The 16,967-nt window shown below is 40.5% G+C and overlaps 1 protein-coding gene across 3 annotated transcripts in view; it reads right to left on the bottom strand.

Moving 5' to 3' along the window:
- Positions 1-6,401, bottom strand: part of LOC117394438 (DNA topoisomerase I, mitochondrial-like) — a 37,574-nt gene extending 31,173 nt beyond the window's left edge. Inside the window, exons 1-4 of one of the 3 annotated variants that reach the window (XM_033992718.3) lie at positions 6,266-6,401; positions 3,422-3,592; positions 2,571-2,655; positions 1,476-1,531 (exon numbers count right to left, since the gene is read on the bottom strand). In XM_033992718.3, coding sequence (XP_033848609.2) covers positions 1,476-1,531; positions 2,571-2,655; positions 3,422-3,549 — 269 coding nt within the window. In that variant the 5' untranslated portion in view covers positions 3,550-3,592; positions 6,266-6,401. The remainder of the gene's footprint in view (positions 1-1,475; positions 1,532-2,570; positions 2,656-3,421; positions 3,593-6,265) is intronic. The other 2 variants (XM_059018672.1, XM_059018669.1) reach the window with 2 other exon arrangements.
- Positions 6,402-16,967: the final 10,566 nt, after the last annotated feature.

The following is a 16,967-nucleotide window of genomic DNA, read 5'->3' as shown; positions in this document are numbered from 1 at the left end:
CAGTAATCCGTCACATATCAGACTGTGGTGGGACGAGCTGCCCTAAATGCCTTGTTTAGAAAGATAGTAGTAATGCTTGTGACAGGGTATTCGTCTGCCATGTGAGTATGTGCATTCGCTGCTGAGTGACAGGCAGGAGATCGAGACAGAGGTTGAAACTGATACGCCCCGCAGGCAAACAGGATTTATTTACATAAACACATTGAACAGCTCACGTGACCAGCAATGGAAGCGCACACACCACATACAACACTGTGTACGAAAACCTTAGTAGGATCTACAATCTCTGAACTAATCTTCTTTGTTCAATAATAAACTAACATTGCTGAAGAGCTTCATCGTGGCAGATAAATGGTTATGGCGGATATGCAACGGATTACTGTTCAAAGAGCACAGTGAGCTCAATTTATTTATAGCTTACAAACTTTTTTGTAGCTTCAAAGTCTGTGTTAAGGTGCACAGACTACCATGGGCATTTGTAATGTATGCTAGTTCAGCCAAAGTGTGTTTACAGTATATTAGTAAGAGCCACCAGTGCACTGTATTGCCAGCAAAAAGAAAATTGATTGAACTGGCAGATCAGTAGATGGCGCTGGCTCTTACAGCTCTAAAGACACTGGCTGATATAGCCTACATTACATACATCTTTGTCAGGCAACTGGAACTGAACAGCAGCTCCGGAACTTAGGTGAAAACACGTTCAAATAATTCCATAAATCTTAGCTATTTTGTACTTCTATATAGGTCTCAAATGTGCAGTTCTGAAAGAGACATGTTAGAGAAAACATGTATTTTCATAACAAAAAAAAAAAAGATATCTGATAATACTCTCGGTTAAATAAATATCTGTTTGCAAGCTGAAGTCTGTTACTGCTTCGCTTCCTTGGTCATTTCAGCCCAGCAGTGTCTTCTGGGTCAAAGCATGTCAGTCAATAGGGAAAGCAGATGATTGGTTATTGACAGGAAAGAAGCCAGTGAAAGGATAGGGAAAACATCACCCTCCAGGTAAAATGACCAGGATGTTCACGACAGCCTGAGGGCAAGGCTTGCAAGCAGACATTTCTTTAACCTACAGTAGTACTGGATAGTATGTTTGCTAAAATGTGTTTCTTTCAAAACTGCACATTTGAAACCTAAATAACGAATGGATGTGTACTGGAACTATTCCGTTAGCTAGGATTACTTAAACAAAGGCTTGCAGGGTACGTAAGTATGCTAGGAATGTATGTATGGCAGACAGACAGACTAACGAGGGCCCTAACTATTCAAATCATATGCGTTACTAAACCAAGTTCAGATTCTCCTCTAAACCCTCTACTTTTTCCAGATCAATTCCCATAACCTACATGTCCTATTATTTTGCACTAAAAAAAGATTTATGGAGCTGTAAATTAAAAGATAATTCATTAAACATTTAAAACCCTGGAGTGAACTCTGCTTGTGCAACACATATAATCAGTTTGTCCAGTTCTAACCAGGCAATCAAATTGTCTTGAAGTGGTTTTCCTCCTGCATTTGTAGATGATTTCTCCTGCAAGAAAAAAAAGGAGCCTGATTTATTAATGTCTCAACTCAGTGGTTTACTAGTCCTTGGTCCACAAGAACCCCCAACGCTGCAGGTTTGTGTTTCAAACAGAAATTGATTAACAGACTCCAGAGGCAGAGTGCCGATGAGACCAGTGCGTGGTGCCTGCACAGACTCTAGAGACAGAGTGCTGACGAGACCAGCGTGTGGTGCCTGCACAGACTCTAGACACAGAGTACTGACGAGACCAGCGTGTGGTGCCTGCACAGACTCTAGAGACAGAGTACTGACGAGACCAGCGTGTGGTGCCTGCACAGACTCTAGAGACAGAGTACTGACGAGACCAGCGTGTGGTGCCTGCACAGACTCTACGGACAGAGTACTGACGAGACCAGCGTGTGGTGTCTGCACTGACTCTAGAGCCAGAGTGTCGGCGAGACCAGTGTGTGGTGCCTGCAAAGCCAGCTCTGCAATACTGATGTAGTAGCAGTGGAACAAAGGTCATTACAATCTGCTACTCTGTACTCCCAATCTCTGCCATGTAATAAATGTGTATTTTAATATAATGTTATTTGTCATCATTCTTTCCTGTCAGTAACCAATCAGCTGCTTCCCCTAATAACTGACTTTGCAGACTGTAAAATGCTTTGACGCCGAAAGACACTGCTGAGGTGAAATGACCTAGGAAGTGAAGCAGTAAATTCTTGGAGGGTAAGGCAAGCAAACAGAGCTTTATTTAACCTAGTGTAGGACATGTGTTTCTTTCACCATAAAGTGAATGAAAGTGACAGGTAAAATGTCTGAAATGTTGTTAGCTAAACAAGCTTTTTAATGTCTCGGAGTCTGTAAGCACAGAGTTACGTGCTCTACAAAACAATGTACATTATAAACAATATTTAGAGGACCTGGGTTGAAAACCATAAAGTCCAAAGTGCAATACACAATTTTATAAAAAAACACACAAATCAGAAGCTAAACTGGCTTGTTTCCTGTGATATATTGTGTTTACCATAACCAGCGTCATTGAGAATATAAACATTCTTACCTTCTCTTTTTTCAGTTCACTATTTTCATCTGCAGATCTGACCTTGTGTTTCTTGTTTCTCTCTGAAGTATCACTCTTCTGCCTTCTTGGAACAAGAAAAAAAAAAAAAAAGCTTCTACAAACACGTTCTCTGCTTTTTAAATCAACGCAGAGACTCCCAATATGAATACTCCCAGATTTGTATACACTCACTAGCTTGTGCTAGTGTCCAGACCAGGTTCTTTTAAAAATTGAGAAAGCACTTCTCTGGATGTATGTGAAAACTAAGTATAACACACAGATGGAGAGACTAACACAGAGCCTCCATATACCCCCACATTATAACGCTTAACTCGTGTTAAATAAATTCCTCAGGACTTGAAAATGGGGGTTCCCTGTAAAAATGGAAACTTGTAAATGTGACAGACTGATGCAGTCAGGATACATGCGATGGTCCTGATGGCTGCTTACACAAAAAGATCAAATGATCATTTAATGACGGACTATTCTGTCAAAAGACAAAATTAAATGACAGGAAGAGTGTGTATTCATACCAACTGTTAATCACACGTTCATCACTCAGGAAACATTTGGTGAAATACAATGAGCTATGTTGTGTTTGGTGTTACATGCAAAAATAACCAATATTACGATACATTTCAAGCAGTATTTATTCAAATATTCAAACACCCCAGCACTATAAAATAATGTTTAAACTGTTATTCTTTTAGGGGTATTTGCTAGTGGATAAGTATTGTGTCTGTCTGTCTGTCTGTATACATTTTCAGCTGCTTTCTAAGTAGCCTAATTTTAAAGTCAACTTGAAATAGAAATAGCCAGGCAGAGCAAATACAAAGAGGGTGTTTTGTTACCTTTCAGAGGAACCTCTCTCTCTCTTTGCATCTGTTGATGAACTCTTCTTCGCTTCCAGTTCTCTACTTTTGATCATCATGTTTTCATCACAGCTTCCTTCTGCGATCTTCTCCTTGGGGTCCCCCATCACAAAAGCCTCTAGCTAGGCTAGAACAGTGAACCAGCACCCCCTTGAGGTTACAAGAGATTCCACACTCATTACTGTCATTGCTGTTTTGTCAAGGCAACTCTTACGATTTAAAAACAAAAGAGAATGGTTGTAAAGCTTTAAACATTTCATCATAAAGTGAATGAACAACACAGTATTAATCCTGAACAACACAGTATTAATCCTGAACAACACAGTATTAATCCTGAACAACACAGTATTAATCCTGAACAACACAGAATTAATCCTGAACAACACAGAATTAATCCTGAACAACACAGTATTAATCCTGAACAACACAGTATTAATCCTGAACAACACAGTATTAATCCTGAACAACACAGAATTAATCCTGAACACAGAATTAACTAAAACGTCTTGTTTTAAAAGGGTCTTGCTTGGTTTTCTTTTTTTAAGCTACATAATGTATCGTGATTGAAAACTGCAAGTGAAAATTAAAATGAAATATGAAGAGGACGATAACAACACTAAACCAAATCTAAAACGAATTTGAAAATGTGTATGGTAGTTTAAACAGTAAAAGGCCACTTACCCAGGAAGTTTAAATGTTCAATCTATTAAAAGCAGATTTACATTTTTTTATTATGTATTACATCATATTGGCGGGTTTGGTTTTGGTGCAGTTAGAATGCCAAACTCCCTGGTGAGGACAGACATGGTTAAAAGCATGGCACTGACTACAAAGAGAGGTACTGTAGGGTTACATGAACCTGGCTTCAATACTAGTGGTAGCTGCCACTGAGTGATGGTTGACATGAGATACCTGCTTACTCCGATGTCTGCTTCACTTTTGGTGATGGATGCTAGTATTTCCTTGTCAATCAAATTATATTTGCAGCTGTATTTCCTGACTAATTTCAAATTGCTTCACATTTATTGCTGTTATGATGATGATGATGATGATTATTATTAGGCATGCTAACAGGCTTTAAAACTAGCAGCATGATCACTGGTCAGAGAATCTTGGTATTCAAAGCTGCACTTGAAAGCAATATGTTTAATCATAGCACGTGGTCCTTATTAGCTACAACACAGTTTAAATCCCAATATGGCAGCCATCTTAGGTCATGGTTCATGGGCACTGGTACTCCCCCGTCCCCCGGCAATGATAAAATATTACAAATACAAAGACTTTCATTTCATTTCTACTCCATTATACCTGTAATAGTTGTGTACCGAATGTGAAGTCTATATCTCAAAGTGTTTGGTCTTTATCACAAAGAAAAACATGCACAATTTTCAGCTATATTCAAATGAAAAAATGACATGTATAGTATATTAACTCTTACAAGACTGTAGTCCACTAAACAGTCCTATGAAAAAATAAACCACTCAATACAGCAGAGTGCTAGTGCAGTCTCAATAAAATAACTCCACTCAGAATAGCAGAACAGTAAACAGGTCCTATTCTTGGATCTGCATCTTTGTATGAATTATTTCCATATAATACACTGAAAATTTTAATTATAATAACATTTACATAGGGTTGAAAGAGATAACATATGGGTACAGAACAATCACTTATTATAGATCTAGTTTCACAGACAGGATTAGAACTAACCCTGGACCACCCAATGTTACACAACAGGTAAGGCAGTTCAAGACTAGTGCTATTTAGGTCTGTGAAACCAGCCCATTAAGTTGCCAGTAGATTTGGTCCAGTGGAGAGGGGGTCAACCATTTCAACTCCCAAGACAGGATGTTCCTTGGATTTGGATTAATAAATATATATCAATAAAATAAAGTCTGTTGATTTTTTACTACAGTGCATTGCTTCACTGTGTGCTGGTTTAAATATGTATTCCCCGAAAGTGTGATGATCCCCATTATGTATATTTAACAGTGACCACATTTAAAAGAAGACCTGTAGAAGTCGAAGACCAAGTTTGTTTTAACCATTCAATAAAAATTAGCACACATAGGCATATATTTCCCTAAACGTTATATTTATCACAGTTGCTTAAACCACCAAAAGACAATTACTTAAAAGCGCTTCTGCGTGTTCCAAACAACTTAGAAAATAGTCAACGCTGGTCTTCAATTGTGAAAGGTCTTACTTTCCAAATGTTCTGCATAAAGCCACGAGCATCTACCAACTTTACCAGCTAAATATTTCAAACCTGGAATTGATTTTGTACGAGACACTTCTTTAATAAAAATGCGATTTGCACTTATTTTCCTCTTGTAAAAAGCGCAGGTGGTGGAAAACGACAAGGGGGACTTAGGGAAATGGCGGAGTCAAACCTCAAACTAAAAACGAACCAATTTCAAAGTTCGTTAATGATAAAAACTAGTTGTCTGAAAACAAAAAAAAAAAACATTTTTAAACAATTTTAAATGATCGTTGAGGAGATGAATCTGTAACGAAAATTGTACTTGCACGATTAGAAAGAGCGGGTTTTAAAAATGGCAAACACGTTAATCGTAACATTCTAGCTCTTTCACGTCGTGTAGCAAAGCGTGTTGTGTCTCAGTATACCGAAGCGTCTCGAATTCGGAAGTTTGACACACGTAGCAACGTTCGTTTGGAACCTAGAAGAACAGATTTAATGCATGTTCTTAAACGTTTAATTTCTTCAGAAGGTAAGCACATTTCCCAATTTTTTTAAAAAAAAGTTATTTTACACAAACTGTTCTTAACTACCGGTATCGAATACTAGAATGGGTTACCAACCTAACCTGCAGTCCTGAAACTTCTCTTTTTCTCTGCTTCTTCGCTTTGCGATTCTCTGATTCTGAGCATACATACAATGCGCCACCCAGTCCTGCAACGGAGACAAGTCCTCTCACCTCTCCACTGCGCAAGCTCACACGACGCTCTTTTTTTTTTTTTTTTTTTTTATCAGTGTGCTATTATAACATGATTTAATAATAGGAAGAAAAACAGGAACGCTCATAGAGAGGATCCTTATAATCGCGTAATAATAAATCTAAGGGTTATGTCATAACAGTTCCATAGGTTTCTTAAGAAAATTGATCTTTGAAGATCTGTACCGATAACACCGTGTAACATTTTTTTTTTTTTTTTGTTGGTTCCTGGGTAGTAAGTGTTATTTCCTAATTGCTTATGCCTCAAAAGTATAGAAAATGGCTATTATTCCCCACAAACTTTGCTTTTGTGACCAGGACAGTGATATTTTGAAATGTACCTATTTTCCAGAACATTCCAGATAGATTCAGTGCTGAGTAAACTTGGAGTAACTTCTAGAACTTTCTAGAACTTTCCAGTAATATAAATAGTAGTATAAATACAGGGGCCTTAAGCCCACCAGTTCAGTTTAGTTCCAGCTGCCTGTGGATACATATCTGCATTTTTCTGAGATGGCATCAAGAGGCTGCAAGCATCCGGCAGACGCATTTTGCTATGTCTGCGGCCAACTTATCAAGACAAGAGCGAAAAAGTACTCCGCGGAAGCATCTGCTAAGATGTGTGAGGCCTACAAGGCATATTTCGGCATGCCTGTCAGGGATCAAGACAAACCCTGGGCACCTCATTTCACCTGCGAGCACTGATGATGGACAGTTGTTGCTCGGAATTTTATGTTATAAAATTTGTTAAAATTTTTAAAATTGTAAAAGTTTTTAATTTTAAAATGTTTTACAATTTTCAGTGTTATTGAAAAAATATATCATATATGAAAAATGTTGCGAGAATCTCTTACACATTAGTCATGGGTGAAATAAATGTATTTTTGTAGGATGGTACAGAGGGGAAAAGAGAGCCATGAAGTTCGCTATCCCAAGAATTTGGCGGGAACCCACTGACCACTCAAGCAACTGCTACTTCTGCATGGTGGACCCTTCCAAGCGGACCAAGTTCTCTGTGGGGAGGAACAACGTCAAGTGGAAGCCACTGGTGGACCCCCGGAAGGTGCTGATGCCACCACTGCACATCAAATTGGGCCTTATGAAACAATTTGTCAGAGCTCTAGATAAGGAGTCGGCAGCCTTCAAGTACCTTCAAGACTTCTTCCCTAAGCTGTCTGAGGCAAAGGTCAAAGCCGGTGTCTTCGTCAGACCACAGATAAAGAAGATCCTGGAGTGCAATGAATTCCCCAAGAAGCTCGGTAGTAAGGAGAAAGCAGCTTGGAACAGCTTTGTCGCAGTTGTTCGGGGCTTCCTGGGCAATCACAAGGCCAAAAACTATGTGGAGCTGGTTGAGACTCTGGTGAAGAACTACGGCACAATGGGCTGTAGGATGCCCGTCAAAGTCCATATCCTTGATGCTTATCTTGATAAATTCACGGAGAACATGGGAGCGTACTCGAAGGAGCAAGGCGAGTGCTTCCACCTGGACTTTGAACGCCGCTACCAAGGACAGTATAACGAGAACATGATGGGAGTCTACATTTGGGGGCTGATTCGTGAAAGTGATTTACATATATGCTAAAAGGGTTCTGTTTTACTGAACAAAAATCGTTAACAGAACTTAACTTTAAAAATCAAAGAATACAGCTGTGTAGTATTAAAACAGTAGCTCAGAGTGAAGTCTTTTCTCTGCTACTTCGTCACAGACAGAGATTATTTACATGTCAGTTTGTTTATATGGCCCAAAACGTTACAGCTGCTTCAAAAATTGCCCCAGACATATACTCTCCACTAGACAGCTACTCTGAAAGGTCTGAGGTCTGAAGATAAGTTGAGGGAATCCAATATTTTATTTAAAAAAAAAAAAAAAAGACAAAGTGTTTTAAAATTAACAAGGATGAGATGTTGTATGTACAGAGCTAAATAGACCTATACAGAAGTAAAGTGACACAGGCTGGTCTTAAACAGAGAAGCGTGTCTGTTGAAAAAAGACAAAATGTTTAAAATAAGGAACAACCTGTTTAAGAAATGTAAATACTTCTTAATCCAACACATAAATATATACATAAATACACAAATAAACAAATGCAATGCGAGAACCTGTATACGTTGTTAAGTTAACATTTTAAAAACTTTATTGCATTATTTATTTTACACAGCTTGAGACCCAAACACATGTAAAAGCAACACACAGCGCTTCTGAAAAGTCCCTACAAAGTGTCTTGAGTTTAAAACATTAAAAAGCCCAATTAAAAAAAAGAGTACGTGGATGATAAACAGACGTCCTGATGGGACATATTTTTAATTTTTGATATACCTGCTGTAACGTGTTAGTCAAATTCTCCTTGAGGATCCCCTTCTCTAGCCATAATCTGCACTAACTCTGTGGCTATTGCAGTGGCACTAGTGGACCTCAATGGAGCTGCCTCTGGGTATCGCGTTGCATAGTCTACCACTACTAATATATGCGTATACCCAGAGTCAGATGGTAGCAAAGGGCCCACTATGTCCATTGCAATGCGTTCAAAGGGAGTGGAAATAATCGGCAGTGGGGCCAAAGGGGCGGGGCGCACTCGACCCGACGCTACTCGCTGGCAGTCTGGGCATGTGGCTACATATTTCGACACATCAGTATGAAGACCTATCCAATTGAATTGAGCCAATATCCGCTCCCTTGTCTTGTCAGCTCCGAGGTGCCCCGCAAAAGGGACATCATGCGCCAGCCTCATGATCTCGGTCCGACAAGACGGGGGAACCAATAATTGTGTTACAGGCTGTCCTGTGCCCGCGGCTAGATTTACCCTATACAGTAATTGCCCCTTGATACTGAAGTGTGTATATATTAGCGCTCCAGCGCCATCAACATCCTTACCTTCAATAGACCGGACTTACCCCCAAGCGTGCACTAGTGACGGGTCATTATGTTGGCTCCACACTATGTCCTCGCTTCAATACCACATGTCCGGTATATTGAGAGGGGCTGGAGTAGCATCTACCCTGGATGGCCCAGTAACCTCGCCCTCTCTGTCACACTGCATTCCGACTCCTTTTGACTGGCGTTTGTTACCATTCAAGCATTCCCCCACCAGACCCCAGCCTTGTCTCAGTGATGCTCCCTCCCATTTTGCGGTCCTTCTCTCTTTATTTGTTTTTCTAGGACGGAAAATAGGAGAAAACATTTCGGCTTGAAAAGGAAACACATCACCAGGGTATGACCTGGCCAGATGTCCCTGCTGGTTGCACCTAAAACAAGTTGGGGGGTGTGACGGAAATATAATGAGTTCTGGTTGTAAATCTCCCTCCCGACCTGTGAGGGTGCTAAGTAGCGAAAGGGAAAGGCTTTGGACGGGTTGGCCTGACAGTTCATTTCCTGGGTCGGAAAGTCAGTCAGCCTGGAAAAAGGCAAGACTCCATTGCAGGAACGTATAGACCTGGAAGGTAAACGAGGAAGCAGCTGCAGGCAATAGAGTCTGCTGTAATCGTTTACCAAGGGGTCATGCATGATCGCATAAAGGGGGCCGGAGAATTGTAAATCTTTTTCTTTGCTTGGGTTCAGAGAAGCACAGAACTGGAAGGACCTGGAGAGTTTCCAAAAAGTAACCGATATTCGTGAGTGTTCTGTTTGTTTGTAGCACTGTTAGTAATTGTGTTTTGTTTGTAAATTCACTAGACGGCTAACACATCTCCGGAGCTGTCGCCTTGGGCCAGCACTACCCGGAACAACAACACCACAGTCACTGTTATTTGTTATCACCCACCTTGAGCACTACTGCATGCACCCGGACTGGTGATTTGTGTATGTAGTATTGTGGGAGCGGATAACGTGTTATTATTTGTTTTGTTTACAAATCATTATTATCATTTTCCTGCCAAGCTTTATGCTAGGGGTGTGTTGCCGGAGGATTATTGTTTGGTCGCCAGACCAGGATTTGTGTTGACAAAAAAAATAACGTTTCCACATTGGATTATAGTTTTTCACTTGTGATTATTTCTGTACTGGATCACCTCTGCACCTGTTCATAATCAGCAGCCACTTTGCCACAGGGGGACAGAGGGGACATTGGTTAAATATCTGTCCCGTTGTTGGTATGGCAACGGGTCAGGGGCAGCACCTCTACCCCAGCTGGAGGCCAACCTTGGTCTCCATGAAGGGGAGGCAAGGAGGCCCATTGGGGTCGACGGTCTCAGAGGTCTGGGTCCTGGGGCTGATGGTAGTGGCGGAGGAGAGAGAGGAGGGGCTCGGCTTCTCCGAAGGGCAGGAACCGACAGTATCCCTGTCCGGACGGAGACTAGGGAGTCCTCATAATTCTCTGCCAGTTTCATCTTCCAGGGTGTGGGGGTTGTGGTGCCATATCCAGGCTTGGGTATTAGCGCTGACCACATGGCAGAATTGCTCCACAACCACTGCTTCCCCCATTTGGAGGTTGGTTTTCTTCTCGTGGGTCAGCCAGTGTACCATGTGGTCATACAACCGCTCCGCAACCACCCTGGGGCGTGTCTTCGGGGATCTTCGGTACTCCCTGAACAGTAATGTTGAGGCGACGGAGGATGGCCAGCTTGACCAGGTTATGACTGGCGGCATTGAGGTTGCTCATAGCCTGGTAGGCTGCCTGAGCCTCCCCAATCAGGCAGGGTCCCAGATGGCTCACTCAGAACTCCTGCGGCCATGACGCAGTGGTGGCCAGCCTCTCAAACGCGACCAGGTACGCCTCTGGGTCATCCTCCTCCGACATCTTCATCGCCCGAGCCTTCGGTGCTGACATCGCTTGTGTTCCTGTAGGGGCTGTTCCTGTGCTGGCCCTTGGCGACAGCTCCGGAAACGTGTTGTAACAAGACTGTAACAGGGGAGATCTGTGCTGACTGTCTGGCGCATGCGTGGTACTGCATGAAGGGGGCAGTAGCCTCGTAGATCTGCCTGTCAGTCAGTGCAGTGACACAGAGAGGTGGGGAAGAGGGTGTGTTGGCTTTCCCTCTAAGTGGCTGAGAGGTGGGCCTTGGGGGATTGCTGACCCTATAAGATAACGCTCTGTTGTTCCCTCAGCCTGCCCCTCTAAGACGAAACGAGCCAGCTGGTGGGAGCTCTGCTGTCAGACCGAGCACGGCCGGAGAAGAACGAGCACAACAACAAATTAATTAAAAAGAAAATAATTTTTAGTAGCGGGGAAAAGCTTGGGCAGAACCCCGAACAGTATCAACAGGTTGAGGGAACGGGTGAGCATAGGACGGAGACCCGGGCCGTGCAGATAGCAACGGCCGGGGTACTGCTGCCGAGTGCAGCAGCTTTATTTTGTAGTTTTATTACTGTGTTTTATTTTCCCTTTTTCTTTTGCCTTTTGTTTTCATTATTGTTTTCAGCACCTGTGAGTGCGAAACGGTGGACTGTACCTGTATTGGTATTACTGTGGACCTGACTACCATTGGCGGTATTCAGGCCACAGACAACAGCGCCCTCTGCAGGTTAAAGAGAAAATAAAGCCAAATAAAAGAAAAAAAAAAAAAACTGGGCACCAGTAAGGTGTTGCAAATAAACCTTCTGTCTCCCACGTGTGTCAGTGAATTGCCCACCACCCATCCACAAAGACAATTACAAACAAAAAAAACAGAACACTCACGATACTGTTTCTCACAGGGCCTCTTTCAGTCCTTCTCGGTTCTGTTGTAAACCAAACCAAATGCGAAGGAACAGATTGCGATCACACATGACCCCTTGGTAAACGAGTGCCACCACCCTCTCCAATCTGCGATTGCCACGCCGTTTCCCTTCCGGGTCAATGCGTTCTTCATCCAGACTGGCCGACTTCTCGACCCTGGGAAAGAACTGTCAGACCAGGTCATCCAAAGAACTCTGTTCTCGCTGCTTAGCGCCCTCACAGGTCGGGAGGCAGATTTACAGCCAAGAATCATTGTATTTCTGTCACAATGTGTTTATTGTTTTTTTAATTTCAGTTGGCATAACTGAATTACTAGAGCCACATTTTCAGTACTACCCAGTAGTTTGTTGCAGAACATTGACACAAAACTGTTTCTGAAAGGACAGTCATGGGAATGTACTCAAAAAATCCTGTAGACAGATTTCATCGCAAGATTCCCACACTATAAAGCACTTTAATGGTAACTCTCATTCAGTTCAGAAAAGCCTTGATCTCTATGTATTTTCATAGTCCCCTCTAACAATTCACAGGCACGACATCCATGGTCTTGTACAACCCGAGAACACTGCCTGCAACACAAAGATTGTTAGCCTAGTTGTTTAAGTCGATCAACACAGCTCTTTTCAGTGCTTTTGAATACATATTTCAGTACTACTAAATGCAGGTGTCCACTGCCATCCATATTCCAAACAACCGTCAGGACCAAACGTAGTCTGTCTTAGCCAGCAGCTCTGTGTGACAGATAAATGACATTCTATGGGCCTTGTGCTAAATAACTCCCCAACAAATGTTTATCGCAATTGCATTGGCGGTTCTCTTGTGAAACTGGCTGGACAACCTCTAGATATCAGCACAGGAAACAGTGGGTTGGAGGATTTGAAATGCGCTGTCCACTTCTTTAGCTGTCTTGTTTGTCAAAGGGACAGTTCCTGCATACTTAGTCAGCGCAGCTATACACATTAAAATATAACCTAAAACCATTGTTGAAGTTTGAATACCAGAGAGGGGCTATCTATACGATAAATGTTTTTTTTTTACATTTATTTAACACAAACACCAACACAGCCAATTCTTGTTTTAATGAATTTATAAATTGTTTACAATTCCCCTCTTTGAAACTGCTCATTCTACGTAAAGGAATTACAGCAAACTCTTGTACAGCATCTTAAAATAAAACACACCAATCACTTATCGCCTATAGCCTATCTCCACAAGCCAGTGTAGTCCCCAGCCCCTCGCCCATGAGGGGGGCCTGTCGCTTGTACAATTGTCTCTCAGTTTGCCATGCTCACACAAGAATAGACACAGCTTAAGTTTGTCGCATTTTATTTTAAGACTGTTTTTTTTGTTTTAAGTAAATACGTTGTAACAAAGTTGGAAATTATCTAAAATACGACCGCTGATAGTCAGTGTTTGTAGCATATGTTTTTAAAGTTTTTAAGCTTTAACTAAATAAATTTAAATAGACATTCATGATCCATGCATTTCTGCATAAACACCTGATTTGAAAGTGTTTAAATATGTGCCTAAAGACTGTTTTGTTCAGTTGATAATCCTTCAGTCTGTAGTTTTGAAAACGTTTGTGTTCGTTTACTTCTGCATAAGCTTACAGGCCGCTCTAACATTGCCAGGAGAGACCCAAACTGTTTTTTCTGTATGGCTGGGTCAACATATTATATATATATATATATATATATATATATATATATATATATATATATATATATATATATATATATTATTTGTATAATTAAAAAATACAATAACAACTCTATACTATGGTTTTATTTACCATTTTACTGTAACAATTTTTAATATCAAAATTGACTTGAAACTACAATCTTTAAAACTGTTGCTTTAAAACTACACACATGGCCCTTAACCGAGTTAAAACTTCTTTAAAAACTACAAACACGAGACAGGAAGGGTAGCGGCACTTCCACAATGCCCTCAGCACACTGGGGGGAACTGCCAGCCACACTTGCAATTCTCTCTGTTTGTTCAGATACAGACAAGAACTGACACTGAAAAGGTTTATAGCGTTTTATTTTAAAACTGTTTTTTTTTCTTCAGTTTAAGTAAATACATTGTAACAAGTCTAACATAGCGGCAGCTGATAGTCAAGGTTTGTATTATTTTTTTATTGGACATTTTAATGTTTTATGCTTGTACATCCAGCTGTGTAAAATAAATAATGCAATAAGGCTTTTAAAATGTTAACTTAACAATGTCTCACATTATTATTATTTTATGTTGTTTATTTATTTATGTATTAATTTATTTATGTATGTGTTGGGTTAAGTATGTACATTTCTGTGACAGAAATATAATGAATCTTGGTTGTAAATCTCCCTCCCGACCTGTGAGGGCGCTAAGCAGCGAGGACCGAGTTCTTTGGACGGGCTGGCCTGAAAGTTTTTTCCTCGGGTCGGGAAGTCGGTCAGTCTGGAAGAAGATGAGACTCCGTTGCAAGAACGTATTGACCCGGAAGGGAAACAATGTAGCAGCCGGAGATTGTAAAGGCAGCTGCATTCGTTTACCAAGGGGTCATGCGTAACAGCATATAAGGGGGACGGAGAATCGTAATCGGTTCCTTCGCTTGGTTTGTGGTTTTTAAGCTCAGAAGGACTGTGAGAGACCCCAAAGGACTGTGAACAGTATTGTGAGTGTTTTTTGTTTGTTTGTTCTGTCTGTTAGTAATTGTCTTGTTTGTGAATCACCAGACAGCTAACACATTTCCAGGGCTGTCGCCTTGGGCCAGCACAAAGCTGGGCCAGCACTTCATCACTGTCACGAAATAAACTGTATCACACACCACGAGCACTACTGCACGCATCCATGACTGGTGACCGTGTTAGTATATTGTGGGACGGATATTAGTGTTTATTATTTGGGACTGTAACCCTGTTGTTATTTACTCCGTGCTCTACACATTGTTGTGTATTGCCTGGGATTATTATTTGGTCACCAGACCTGGGTACAAATGAAAACTGTTTCCAACCGGATTATAGCTCTCTGTTTCATTACTGCACTGCATCACCCCTGCACCTGCACGTACCACTTACCACTTTGCCACAATTTCATAAACAGGTTGTTCCTTATTTTAAACATTTTGTCTTTTTTCAACAGACACGCTTCTCTGTTTAAGACCAGCCTGTGTCACTGTACTTCTGTATAGGTCTATTTAGATCTGTACAGCATCTGTTCCTTGTTAATTTTAACACACTTTGTCTTTTTTTAAATATACACACTTATTTAAAGCCATCCTGTGTCACTTCCTTCTGTATCGGGGCAATATAGCTCTGGACATGCAGCCTCTATACGTGTCAACAATTCACATTTCTCCCCTTTTAAATTGTTTTTCATGTTTAAGTAACTGCACTGCAACCTTGTTTTTACCTTGCTATCATTCACTGCAACGATTTGCCATTGGTTCTGGACCGTTTCTTATTTTCTAAACTGAGCGACCAGCAACACCCTTAGCACATGACCAGCGATGCTGTTAGCCAGTACTGGGGCCCCCAGTTTCTTATCTTCGAGCGATGCCCCTTAGCTCCATGCGGGGCACAGTTTAGTGTACAACAGTGTTCTCTTTGCCTCAGACATCGACAAACACATTTAAGGTTTGTAGCATTTTATTTAAAACATGTTTTTTCTTTAAGCAAATACTTTGTAACACGTCTAGCATAATGGCAGCTGATAGTCAAGGTTTGTATTCTTTTTTTAATTGGGCTTTTTGTTGTTTTAAACTAAAGACACTTTGTAGGTACTTTTCAGAAGCACTGTGTGTTGCTTTTACATGTGCTTGGGTCTCAAGCTGTGTAAAATAAATAATGCAATAAGGTTTTTAAAATGTTAACAATGTATAAAGGTTATTATTATTATTTATTTCTTAGCAGACACCCTTATCCAGGGCGACTTACAATTGTTACAAGATATCACATTATTTTTACATACAATTACCCATTTATACAGTTGGATTTTTACTGGAGCAATCTAGGTAAAGTACCTTGCTCAAGGGTACAGCAGCAGTGTCCCCCACCAGGAATTGAACCCACGACCCTCCGGTCAAGAGTCCAGAGCCCTAACCACTAATCCACACTGCTCACATTTGATTTGTTTATTTGTTTATTTATGTATTTATTTATGTGTTGGATTAAGAAGTATTTACATTTAAACAGGTTCCTTATTTTAAACATTTTGTCTTTTTTCAACAGACACGCTTCTCTGTGTAATGTACTTGTTTTTAACATTTTACAGTCTTCATTTTCAAACTTGCTTTATTTTTTAACTCTTTATACATTTTAGTTTATTTCTTTACTATTTTCAACTTTCTTTATTTTTTCAACACTTTATACATTTCTGGGTTTTTTTTCACATTTCAGGCTTGCTCTATTTTTCAACACTTTGTACCCTTTTTGTTTTAACCCATTTTACTGCTCATTTTATTTTTCTGAAATAAACAATATAACAAAACAAACTGTATACCCATTTTTTAACGTTTTTTAAACTTTTTTTTTGTAAAAAGCTTATTTTTCTGAAATAACATATGTAGCAAAACACACTTTGTATCTGTTTTTCCCATTTACTGCTTGTGGCCGAGCTGTTGCTGCGATGACGTCACGGACCAGGAAGGAACGACACATAAACAATGAATTGGCGGGTGAAACTGAACGCAACGGCGCTCAGCGTTTTATTAAATAAACAAAACAAACAAAATATTTAAACAAACAACAAACAAAAAGGCACAAGGGCCAAACAAATAAACAAATAAGTATTGTGCTGGTGTAAACCAGTACGCTTAGCAGTTATATTTAAGTTTCGTTTTCTCTCTCATCGCTTTCTCCGCTCATGTACCACCCGTTTACCCATTTTATTGATCATTTTATTTTTATGAAATATAACACATGCAGAATT

This window comes from Acipenser ruthenus, chromosome 3 (assembly GCF_902713425.1).
Source record: "Acipenser ruthenus chromosome 3, fAciRut3.2 maternal haplotype, whole genome shotgun sequence".
NCBI lineage: Eukaryota > Metazoa > Chordata > Actinopteri > Acipenseriformes > Acipenseridae > Acipenser > Acipenser ruthenus.
This window is presented reverse-complemented; position numbering and strand designations above follow the sequence as displayed.